General features: G+C 40.9%; 1 protein-coding gene across 4 annotated transcripts in view; it reads left to right on the top strand.

Moving 5' to 3' along the window:
* SBNO1 (strawberry notch homolog 1) overlaps nucleotides 1-12,595 on the top strand; it is a 34,580-nt gene continuing 21,985 nt past the window's right edge. Inside the window, exons 1-6 of one of the 4 annotated variants that reach the window (XM_049805854.1) lie at nucleotides 1-165; nucleotides 2,450-2,529; nucleotides 6,696-6,829; nucleotides 7,471-7,575; nucleotides 9,234-9,543; nucleotides 11,672-11,772. In XM_049805854.1, the coding sequence (XP_049661811.1) occupies nucleotides 2,478-2,529; nucleotides 6,696-6,829; nucleotides 7,471-7,575; nucleotides 9,234-9,543; nucleotides 11,672-11,772 (702 nt within the window). In that variant the 5' untranslated portion in view covers nucleotides 1-165; nucleotides 2,450-2,477. Of the gene's footprint in view, nucleotides 166-1,116; nucleotides 1,227-2,449; nucleotides 2,530-6,695; nucleotides 6,830-7,470; nucleotides 7,576-9,233; nucleotides 9,544-11,671; nucleotides 11,773-12,595 lie in introns of those variants that run through there. The other 3 variants (XM_049805853.1, XM_049805856.1, XM_049805857.1) reach the window with 3 other exon arrangements.

Raw genomic sequence — 12,595 nt, 5'->3', positions numbered from 1 at the left:
ACGTGGTGCGGCGCGGCGGGCGGCCCCAGCCCCCCTCCCCTCCCCCTCCCCTGTGAGAGGGGAGGGAGGGCAAAGATGGCGGCGGTGAGTTAGAAAGCGGCGGGCGGCGGGGCCAGCGGCGGAGACTTCCAGGACCGGCCGCGGGAGGACCGAGAGCGAGAGAGAGTGAGTCCCGCTCTGTCCTTCCGCCTGGCGGTGGGCCTGCTCGGCCGCCTCGGGGCGCTCCCTGCGCGTTGGGGCCGCCGCGGCGCCCCCGGGGGGTCCCCTCCCCTCGGTCCCCCACCGCCGCGCACTGTGCGGTGGGGCCCGCCGCGGCGGCGGGGGAGGGGGGAGGAGGATTTGTCCGGGAGGGAGGCCGCCGTGCCGGCAGCAAGCTCCGCGTCTCGCTCGGTTCCTCAGCCTGGGGCGGGCCCCGCGGCCGCCCCCGCCGGGGGTCCCCGGCGGGCCAGGGCCGGAGCGGCGTGCGGGGGAGGGCGCCGCTGCCTCGGCGGAGCCGCCGCTTCCTCGGGAGTCGGGCAAACTTTGTACCGGAGGGCGTGTGGGGGGTGGAGGGACCGCCTGGGCGGGCGGCGAAGCCCCCTGGCTCTCCGGGGGATCGCCCGGCGGGGCTGTTTCGGCAGCGGGTGGGGGGTGGCGGCGGCGGGGCTGGCCTCCCTTCCGTCCCCCCTCCCGCCATCCGCTCTGCTCGGGTAAAATGGCATCGGGACCGCGGCGTCTGCCAGCCGGCTCCGCGCCGCCCGCCTTTGTGCGGTCCTTCCGCGGCTGGGTTAATTGTTAAGGTTTGAAATGGAGCCGCTCCGGTGAAACGAGGCGGGGGGGGAGGGTGGGGGGTGATTTATGGTGCTTGAGTGGCTCTAAAGGCTGCCGTGAGACGCGGCCCTTCGCCCTTCTCCGGGATCCTAATGCTATAAAAGGGATCTTTAAAGAGATGAAGGTCTGAAAACAAAAAGTCGTGCACGGGACACAATTACGCAGCCAATTCTAGCCCAACCCGGAAGTTTATGTCGGGAACACGTGTCGGTAGGGAAGGTGGCGAGGCTGGGAGCCGGGGACCCTCCCGCCGCTGCCGCCGCCTCCTCCCGCGGGGCCGGCCCGCCCGGCCGAGCCCTCCGGGGGCCCCGCAGCTCTGCCGGGGAGCGAGCGGTGGGGCTGAACGCCGCAGCGACAGACCCGGCCTCAAAGTCCAGGGACTCTTAACGAGCGCACCTCAAACAGAGGTTGCTAGGGTGAGTAATTGTTTAACATAAAAATGCCCTTATGGTCTGAAGGGGAAGAGGCCTTGTGGGGTTTTCTTTTTTTTCAGTTGTTTAATTGTTATTTTTAGCTGACCAGGTTTCACACTGTGGTTGAGGGTATAAATTAGAACTCTTGTACTTTCTTCCAGGTACTCATAGGCTGGTTTTAGATGTTTGATACCTGTTAAATGTGAGGCGAATTGTTTAAATGCTTAAAAAAAAAAAAAGGTTGAATTGATGTATTAGATAACTTTAGATTGTGTCGTTTGTTCATGCTAGTAATTTCTCTTTTTTTACTTGCTCTGGAGTTAAGAATTAACTCAGTGACATACTGTTTAGCTTTAGAGTATATAGGTTGTGTCTAGATTAAAATGATTTAAATATATACATGAATGTTTTGCAAGCTTCCCCTTCTCCCCTCAAATTGAAAAAAAACTATAGCTGATGATGTAAACCAAATAATTTACTATGGCAGAAGTTGTGTAACAGCACAACACTTGGATTTTTTTTCTATATCTTCTGTACCAGCATGATATGTTGTCTTAGTCTTTAAAAATAAAATGTGGGCAGTTTGTTGTCTTGTCTAGACAAGTTCTTTGGTGTTAAAACTGGCTGATAGGTACTCTAAAAGCTATTGAAATAGGTAGCAGATACGGTTAATGCATTTCTTGTGCCTTGAGATGCTCCTAGAACTGACTCCCATGCCAAAACTGAGGAAGGGTTCTAGTGCGCAGATATTGCTTTTTATCTCTTCTGGGTTTTTACTACTTAAAAACTTCCATTACTGGCTAAGTTATTTCCAACCCTTTAGTCTGAAAGCTGACTTCATGCCAAATCATTGCATTGTTTAGTCTCCTAACACTTTAAAAACTTCTGAATTTCATGTTTTCAAACAGTGTATTGTGCCTACTGTAAATTTCATAAAACAGTCACAAGAGAGCTGAACTATACCTCGTGTCCGTAGAAGCTTTGACTTTAGAGGTAACCAGCATCTGAAAAGCTTCTATGTTTTTTAGAGGATTGGAATAGTGTTCACAAAAGTCAAAGATTTACTTTGTACATTTAAATGCAATGTTAACTACTAGTCTAGAGGTTAAAGCATGTAAGGATAGGTGAGTTCAGTAATTTGCATTTTACTCTTCAATTGGATGGTGATTTGGAAAGGACCAGAAGGGATTGGGTTGGTTGGTTTTTTTCTTTTTTGTTGTTACCAGATTGCCTTCTGGAGCCAAAGGCTGTGAGATGAGCAGAACCCATCTGGAAATCTGGAGAATCCTCTTGTGTGGGATTGGGGGTTAGTAGCCCTTACACCTCTGTTGTGAGAGGCTGCAAATGGAGATGTGAAATTTTTAGGTTGATAATAGTTGCAGTTTACACAGAATTTGGCGATTGTATCTGTCTTTACAACTTCAGAATTTGTGTGATATTTTGAATGGCTTCCAGTATAGTTCAAGTGACGTGTATACCTTGGAAAGCCAATGGGAAAAACCCTTCCAATAAAAGAAGAACAAGAGTTGCTTAAGTAAGTTAGTGTTCCAGGCCAAGCATTAAAACTGAAGTTTGCAGGTAGGGTATGTCACAGAGGCCAGTTGTCTGAAGGGTTTGGAAATCGCTGTGCCTAGTTGATTGTGATGGACTAAGTTGAGATACTGTAGTTCACTATGATTTTTAAATAAGTACTTTGGGTATACAGTGTTACAAAATGTAACTCTCGGACCTAAAAATCAAAAGCCCTTTCATTGCTTAGGACTCTACCGTTATTTTTCTTAGGGGAAATGGAGAGCAGGTTGCTTGACATGTGTTTAGAATCGCGCTCTTTTTTTGTTTTGTTTAGCTTTTTACCAAAGCTAAAATGGAGGGAGGGAGAGAACCAGGTTGGCATGGATACATAATATAATATTAAACATGGCATTCTGGTTTTGTATCTTTAAGTTGGAAATTATTTACATAATGTGCAGTGGTAGCAAAACTGTCTTTTAATCAAAGTTTTAAGCTATATTCTTCAGCAGAAGAGCACCTTACAAAAAAATGTTTGGTGTGTTTTCATAGCCCTTTTTGAGATGGCAGCAGTTTATATTTTTTTCTTAATGCAAGAAAAATAATTGAGATGGTACAACTGTTGAAATTTTATAAATAAATTTACTTAGTCTTATCTAACAGGTTCATTCTTGCTTAGTGACATTGGACAGCCTGACTAAACATAGACAACCTTATCTGCAAGATTCTGCATGCTCAGAACAGTTCTTCAGCTGGTGAAATGCTCAGGGAACAGCTTGTAATATTAACATTTTTTTAATAAGTATTTTCTTTTGGAGATTTTTAAGATGTGGCAAACGGGTCCTTATATAGTATTGCCAAAGCCGAGCTGCAGAGCTTGATAAAGTTGCTTTTGCTTATGTTAACTAAGGACCCTCCTACCTTGTAAGATTATGGAGCTGTTTCAGCTTGATAATGTTTTAGGCTTGGCTAGCATATGTCACAAAAATAAACTGAACTATCACAGTGCAGCTTCTTCTGTATTTTTGGGGTTTTTTTCCTTGCTTAATTTCCTTACTGAATTAAAGGGGGAGGGGGGGCAGGCAGCAGTGGTACTTGGAAGTTTCACAAAGCCTAAAATTGGTGCTAAGTGTTCAGTGACTTTTAATGTAAAAATTCTAGAAGTTCAGGATTCCTTTTGTTCCAGTTTCAAACAATGCAGCTTTGTTCCTAGTGTGCAGAAACAAAATAAGTGAAACTAGTCAAACTTTCATTGTCCAAACTGACAGACAAATAAACAATTGCTGTTTTACTTAGCTTTTTGCTGGATTGTTAGCAACTGCTAATTTTTAAGACTCTTAAAATTGGGGTTAGCATGAGAGAGATGCAGCTGGGGGGATTTCTTATGTGAAAACAGCCCTGCTAAGAAAGGGATGCTTCTAAACTGAAGATACTTATTCTGGAATTGTAGGAATTGCTATACTAGTTTATATCACTAGTCATCTACTGAAAACTTTGAAGTAAGCCGTTAAAGTATTACTGCTATGAATGGTATTTCTGAAGTTGGTGAAACTGTCTTAAGAATCGGGGCCATTATGTTTTTAAAAGTTAAAAACGTAGAGTTCAGTGTCATTGTGAATATGTTAAACTTGACTTGAAACAGTCTTGATAGGTTGTGGCACCATTTTAGGATGGTTGGGGAAGATGTGTTTTTGTGTGGTGCTGGTGGCATGTTTTTTTCTAGCCTCGGTTTTGCTTTGAGTCTCAACTTCATAGAAAGGCCTTTCCTTTGTATATTGCGAGAGTAGACTAGAAGTTATCTTGAGTAATTTTTTTGTCCTAGTTCTCTTTTAAGTAAACAGCCCCAAGCATCTGACTTCCCATGCCTCTGTTCAGTATAGCCACTTATCTCAACCAAGTTTTAGTCATACCTTCTTTTAGAGATGGCGTGATCAAAACTAGATGCAGACTAAATAATGACATAACTGATGTTTTTTCCTTGTACATTTAGACATTTTTGTTTATTTGACCATGTTGAGCAAAGGCGTTGCACTATGTGGAAGAGTCCTCCTGCCTCTTTCCCAAATTGATTCTGTGAAGTTATGATTGTAAAATGTTTCAGAGCTCCTAGTTTGATGGGGTAACCAGTGTTAGTTCCCCTTCTGTAGAGAAATTCACCTTCAGTGGCTGCTCTGAAGTTCCTAACACCAAAAGTACTGATAAGCTAAGACTTCATGTAAGACTTAATCTTTCTCCTCTCACCTGTTTCCAATTACTAAACAATGTGGTAAGCTTGTAAACTTAGATATTGTGATTCCTGTTAGTATTTTAGTCTGAAAATTTTGTCCTACCCAATTAATATATATGTGTAGTCCCCTTCTTTGAGACAGGAGGCTTAGTCCTTCTGAAAGGTAAAGTTAACAGTCTGTTCTTACTCATTTTTCTTGACCCATTCAAGGTTCTAGGGGAGAGACTAGTGGGAGGTGATGCCCTTTGAAGGAGCTGCCATATTAATTAAATCTGTTAGATGTCTTAATATTTCTTTATCTTCTGTACCTGATAACTACAAACCAGGCCATTTTGCCAATCTATCTGATCACCTCAAATGCCTTTAAAAAAAAAATTAAGTTCTGACACAGCAAGTGGTGTTTAATGGGATTGTGTGTGGTCAGTAGCAGTCCCACCAGTTACTGTTTGTTGCTTTGGTATTCTTTTAGGTAGTACAGTCTTTGATGCTTCAAAGTATATCTTCCTCTTGTCCCAGTACCTTACTTACCTCCACTACTTAATTGTGGTGCCACCATCACAGTATTAGTCCACTAAAAGAAGGTTTCTCCCTACTATTGGACAGACTAAAACTAGAAAGAATAAGAATTAAGTGCCTGAGGCTTAACTTATTACAAGAATTACCTGTTCTGCCAAATGTGCTAAGTAATGTATGTGACCAACCAGCTGGATGTGGCTTAGCTGCGCATGTAGAGAAGGATAAGCAAGTGAATGCTGTTTCGGAGTCTGTGAATGAACATATCTAAAAAGCCAATAAATATTTTTGTTTTCTTGTCTACTTTAGAGTAGGTGTTCAGCTTTGTTAGTTTTTGATGTTTTGTTACCAGTGGGTATTGCAGGGGGTGTGGAGAAGTGAAATGAATCTCTGCTTGAGGTGTATCTTAGAATATATAAGGAACAGCTCAAGTTATATGGACTTGTTTAATTTTTGTCTTAGTAATAGGGTAAATGGGCTTCCTTCTTAAGGAAGCAAAACACACTATCTTCACTCTTTTTCTTAAAACATAAAGTATTTGGCTTTTTAGTAAGTTTTTACACTGTCTAGAATAGCTTATTGAAATTAATTTTGCTTGTCCTACACATAAAGGAGTCTGTGACCTGATGTTAGTGTCCTATTTAATATGTAGTTAACATACTGTAATAGTGGAACATTTGTTCTTTCCACTATGCAAAACAGAATTTCTCCAGTGAATGAATTGCTACCTTATGTAATGGCAAGCAAGAAATAAAAGCTTTCCTTATAAGCTTTTTATCCCTAACTTGTTGTTACAAGATAAATTAAATGAGTTTTAATTGTGCTTCCCTCATGCAGTGTGCTTCACTGACAAAGACTTATCATTAGCATAATACCGTCTCACCATTTCTACCTCTTGGTATTTCTTGTAATGCTTAAAAATGTAGTGCGATGAAGACTAGAAAAGGCATCTTTTTTTTTTCTTTCATGTAGTAAACTATTTCATTCTTCCTGCTTCTACGTGTGGTGAGTATTTTGAAAAGATTTTAAAAAAACAAAATAGAGGAGAAATCTCCAAATGAACAAAAGAGCCAGACCAAATCTAGAAAGTGAAACTCTGTATACAAGAGACTGCATCACATATGCCCTTAAATCTAGGAAAGAGAACTTTAAGTGTGTGTGTGTCCGTGCGTGCACAAAATAAAACTAAAAGTAACTTGTATTTATGGTTTTAACTTTTTTAGAGATGGTGGAGCCAGGACAAGATCTGTTGCTTGCTGCTTTGAGTGAGAGTGGCATCAGTCCAAATGATCTATTTGATATTGACTCTCCGGATGTGGTTCTTGCAAATCCAGCACCAACTCCAGCTGTTCAGCAGGTTAAAACAAGAACTTAGTTGTTTGCTAGAGGACATAAGAGCTTGTACTTGATGTATTGTGGAGGGAGGTGTGGCGTCCATAGCAAATGGTTAAAGAATGTGGAGTTTTCATAAATTTCTTGCTTTGTGGTACTGAGATTAGAAAACAACTTGCTAATTAATTTTTAACTTTTATACAAAAAAGCAATTTAAAATACACCATTGAGGTCAGTATAAACATAAATATACTTAACTTCTGGACATTAAATGGGGGTGTGCTCTCATATATGCATGGAGAACTCTCTCACTGGAGTCTAGCTATTCTCCTATAAAATGTGCAAAAAGTGTAATATAATTGGTGTTTAAACTCCATGACGGCATTCAATCTGCAAGAACATAATGTCAGACATAGACTGGGAACAGTAGTATGTTGAACAGTGACATCATGAAACTAATTACGTTTTCACCACAGTTAAACATACAATACCTTGTTAGTTAACGTCTTTCAATGTGAAATCAACCATTTGATCTTTATTTTCAGTGAAACCTTTGTTAATGAGCACAGTTAAGGACTTCCCCATTAACTTCCATTTTATGGGCGGATATTTAGTCTTAAGGTTTTTCCGGAGTGTTTCCTGATGCTTGCTTTCTTTCCTCTGCAGTCAGTGCCACTTAGTGCATTAGAACTAGGCTTGGAGACAGAGGCCACAGCTGCTGTGAAACAAGAACCAGAGACTGTATCAACTCCAGCCTTATTAAATGTTCGGGTAAGAACTGGTACTTCAGGATTTTGAATGTGTATGTGTGGTGGGTTAATCCTGGCTGGACACCAGGTGCCCACTAAGCCACTCTGTCACTTCCCCTCCTCAACTGAATATGGGGAGAACAAAAAAAAGGACGAAAGGTTTGTGGGTTGAGATAAGGCCAGGGAGATCAGCAATTACTGTCATGGGCAAAACAGACTTAACTTGGGAAAATTAGTTTAATTTATTGCCTGTTAACAATGGAGTAGGATAATGAGAAATAAGAACAAATCTAAACCCACCCCCTCCACCCCTCCCTGCTTCCTGGGCTCAACTTCACTCCAAGCATCATCCTCATGTTCTTCCCCTGCTCCAGCAGCTCCTTCACAAACTTTTCCAACCTGGGTCCTTCCCACGGGCTGCAGTTCTTCACGAACTGCTCCAGCATGGGTCTTTTCCACAGGGTGCAGTCCTTCAGGAACAGACTGGTCCAGCGTGGGCTCCTCTCTCCACGGGGCCACAGGTCCTGCCAGGAGCCTACTCCAGCATGGTCACAGCCTCCTTTGGGCATCCACCTGCTCTGATGTGGGGTCCTCCACGGGCTGCAGGTGGATAACTGCTCCACCATGGACCTCCATGGACTGCAGGGGGACAGCCTGCTTCGCCACAGGCTGCAGAGGAGTCTTTACTCTGGTGCCTGGAGCACCTCCTTCCCATCCTTCATTGACCTTGGTGTTCGAATAGTTGTTTTTCTCACACATTCTCACTTGTCTTTGCCAGTTGCTGATTGTGCAGCAGTTTTTACCCCTTCTTAAATAGGTTATTACAGAGGCAGTACCAACATTGCTGATTGGCTCAGCTTTGGACAGTGGTGGGCCCATATTGTAGCTTGGTGGAACTGGCTGTATTGGATGTGGGGAAGGTTTCTGTCGTCTTCTCGCAGAAGCCACCCCTGTAGCTTCCCTGCTACCAAAACCTTGCCACATAAACCCAATACAGTTTATTAGTAAAATGTAACAAAAGAGGTGGGACTGTAAAATGCCAGTTGGCCATTGTCTCGGTTCTACATGTACTGAGACTGAAAGCTTAGTGTACCTGTGGGTTGATAACAATTTCTATGACAAGGAGCACAAAAGAGGACAAAGCAGTATGCAGAAAAACGTTTTAAGGTGTCCCATGTGCCTTTTACTTCCCCTGCATGCAAATACTGGGGATAGGGAGGTTCTGTAAACTTGTCTCCTATATCTGAACTGTGTACCACCTTTTCTAGCTGCAGATAATTATCAGCACCATAGTCTGGTGGTTGCACCTGAAATGAGAATATAAAAAGCAGACCTGCAGGAAGGTCAATGTAGTGCAGCATGTCTGAAAGGCTGCATGTATACTTTAAGTAATTCAACCTCTTTACTCTGGCAATGGTGCAGCTAGTTTATATATTGGAAATTCTCTTCAGCTCAGGGTTCCTGTACTTGTAGTAGTACATATGGCAATATAGTGATAGGCACTTCTTGCTCAGGGTGTTGTACCACAACATAATTACTCTAGCATCTTCAGCGTATTATGGGAAGACATTTCGTATTGCAAGTCTTTTAAAAACTGGTGAATTCTGTGCTCAATGAAGGTTAATAAAAGTGCTTTTTTTCCACTGTCCTCTGAAAATTTCCCTGTTTCTTTGTTGTTAGCAACCACCATCCACCACAACCTTTGTGCTGAATCAAATAAATCAGCTTCCAACTTTGGGGACTACAATAGTGATGACAAAAACAACACCTGTTACAACGACGAGGCAGACTATCACTGTAGCAAAAATCATTCAGACCAGCACAACTACTCGACCCTCGGTTGCAGCACCAGCAGTACGCAATGCCTTGACCACTACACCTTCGAAGGACCAGATTCAGCTGAAAGATCTGCTAAAGAATAATAGTCTTAATGAACTCATGAAATTGAAGCCACCTCCTAATATTGCCCAACCAGTAGCAACTGCAGCAAGTGAGTTTTCTTTTTTCATAATTACAGTATTTTAGACAAATAGCGAAATAATATAATGTGAAGATCTTTGCACATCTTGTATTTTCATTGATTAGTAGAATATCACAGTAAAATGAAATGGTCCAGAAAACCTCATAAATTCTATTCTAACTTTAGTAGTGTTAGAATTCAGGGTGAAGTAATACAAAATAGCAGGCTTTAAAAAAAGTTTAAGCTCTTGATTTACTGCAAGGAATAAGGAAAATGACATTTTAGATTGCAGTTGGCAAATTGGGAGAATTAATTCATGAACATTACTGAAGCTGATTTAGCTAGCTTAAGTCCACATCAGTTTCTGTTCTACTGTATGCTTGCTGTGGAAATATGACAAATTAGTACTTTTTATTTTTTTGGCATCTTCCAAACTAGATTTGTAGTAAATGCTAGTACTGCTATGGTAGGGTGTTTCTGAAAAGCATCTCCTGAGAAAGAAAATCTCTGTCCCTATATGTTTCGTGCGAAGCATCAGATATACTGTTTAAAAACTTAAGTCCTAAAAACTTGCTGTTTGTTTCTTCTTAAATGTGGTGTTAACTTAAATGCCATAAGTATTTTGTTACCACACTCCAAATCTTCATTTTGTGATTCCTTTCATAATCTTTCCTTGTATGTTATTTCTAATATGTGGACAGCTTACATGGTCATCTTAATATAAGGGAAAAGCAGCATGTGTATGTGTTTTATTTGATTCTTTCAAGTTATTCTGGTTTTAGCATGAGGTTAAGATCAGACTAGTTGAGTTTGAAAATACCTCTATTGCTGCTTTATCTGAAAGGTTGCAGGGTTTTTCTGGATTGCTGTATTTTCATTGTCTCTGAAATAATACTGACTGATTTTTTTAAAGGCGGGGTTGGAAGTAACCTATTTTTTCATATGCAGATAGAGTGTGCAATAAATGAAGCTGTCTTAGGACTGAAACAAAAAGAAGAATGTGCCTCCTTGTTTCATGCCTTTCTGTCAGGGAGTAGTTGACAAAAATTGAAGTTGAGACACCAACTGAAGCTGGGGTGGGGGGTAAAGGAGTGAGGAAGAGGAGGGTGAGAAGGTTTTATATGACTAACTTATCCCCTTTGCTAAATGAAAACACATAGAAGCATGTAAGTAATAGGTAACATTGATACACAATAGCTGTTGTAGTAGCTCAGCTGCAGAAAATAATTGAATCTGTAGCTTCTGTATTAAGTGACAAGGAGACATGCAACTTCTAGAACTGCATTTCTAATCCTATTTGTGTGCTTGTGTTTCTGGATCTTTCTTTGTGCTTTTGAAAAAAATTGACAAATACTGTAGAAGATTCAAGGGCAGAGAAGCTCTTGGAAGGAAACACGGTCTTTTCATATAATTCGGGCAGCAAGAGTTCTAGATTGGAAAATACTGAAAAGTGAAATTATGCAACCTCTTTGAGGAAAACTTTGTGCAATTAATTGTTTTTTAGGGGCAATTATGCTAAATTTATTACATGCATTGACTATCAACATGGAACCTTGAGAGCTGCTTTCAATGTTTTACACCTATCCTTGTGTAAATTTTTTTAGTTTTGTACTGAGCCCTATTGCCAGTTGCTTCCAAATGTGGCTGAGCGCAGGAAAGTTAATAAATCGTCCTCCTGAAGGATCGTGTTGTAAACTTCAAACAATTGAGTCCAAAGTGTTGACTTTTTGTTTTACAGAAATAATTGTAGTTTCTCCTAAGGTGGTAAATGCCACCAGACCAGGTAAGTTCATTTCTGTTGAAACACTGGGCTTTCTGGTTTGTTCTTAAACTTCAAAGGCTCACAGGATGGAGTATATCTAAATACAATGTGTAGATTTGGTGAAGGTCCAAAATAATTTTTTTAAAATATTGAAACTAATACACAACTGTCAGATGCAGCGGTATTGCATGGGAAGTTTCTTCAGTCAAAGAAGTAACAAGATTTACCTCCTTGCTCAGACTTTTTAATTTGCACAAAAATATTGATTGTGTTCTTGAAGTGTCAGTGTGCTATTGGACATTTTAAACTTCTCTTCCAGCTCATTAATAGAGAAGGATGTTAATTTGAGTCGATGTTTGGAGGGAATTCCTGTAAAACACAGCTTTTCTTTTGTAGCTGATCTAAGCAATGGTGCAGTGAAGAAGGAGGCTTCCACAAAAGAGGTAGCAAGAATATGGATAAATGATATTAAAATGAGAAGTTTTTCACCTACTATGGTAAGTAGTACAAATGGTTAATTTGCCAAATGAATGTATATTTTATTGGCACCAACCACCTGTCACTAGTTTCAGTAGTTACTCATATATGCCTTTTGTATGGTAGAATTGAGTGCATCTGTTTGTTCAAAAGGTTAGTTTCTCCTCTAGATAAATACTTGGTTAGGTGGCTAAAACTAACAGCTGTGTAGAGCAGACTACCTATATAGTAAATGACAATTTCAAGAAATTACTGTCCGTAACAGAACCTCATTGTGTAGACAAAGAAGGGTCTGCTCCAATTAAAGTTGATAAGCATATCACTTGCTCTGCGTTTTATGTCATTTTCTTTTAAAATATACCCATTCGTATAACTAGCAATGAGGAAACTAAAAGACTTTCTCTAGCATGGCTGACCTTCTGGGCAGTTTGATTTAAGATGTAAATTGAGTATCATTCGATTTTCTAAATGTAATAAAAATACATTCTGATGCTGTAACTGCTTGAGTTTCAGCATCTTCACTGATAGGTAGAATCAGGCTGAAGTTTGTGATGAACAGTGGTCCTTAGTGACTGGCATACAGAAGGATTTTTCAGATTACTTTTTTTATATTAAACACTTAGTAATTGTAGAAGACTTTTGATTTGTCCTCTAGCAAGTATTTTAAGAATATTCATATATTTACATTGATCAAGATCACAGTAAAAAATGGGTAACTGTCAGGTTTCAGAGAATACTGGATAGAACTGTGGCTATTGTAACCTTTCCCTGTAGTTGTGAAATTACATAATGAATGTGAAACTGCAGGAGGCTTCATGGGAGTACTTGAAAGTTAGGTTTTGG

The sequence above is a fragment of the Accipiter gentilis genome, chromosome 7 (assembly GCF_929443795.1).
Source record: "Accipiter gentilis chromosome 7, bAccGen1.1, whole genome shotgun sequence".
Taxonomy (NCBI): Eukaryota; Metazoa; Chordata; class Aves; order Accipitriformes; family Accipitridae; genus Astur; species Astur gentilis.
This window is presented reverse-complemented; position numbering and strand designations above follow the sequence as displayed.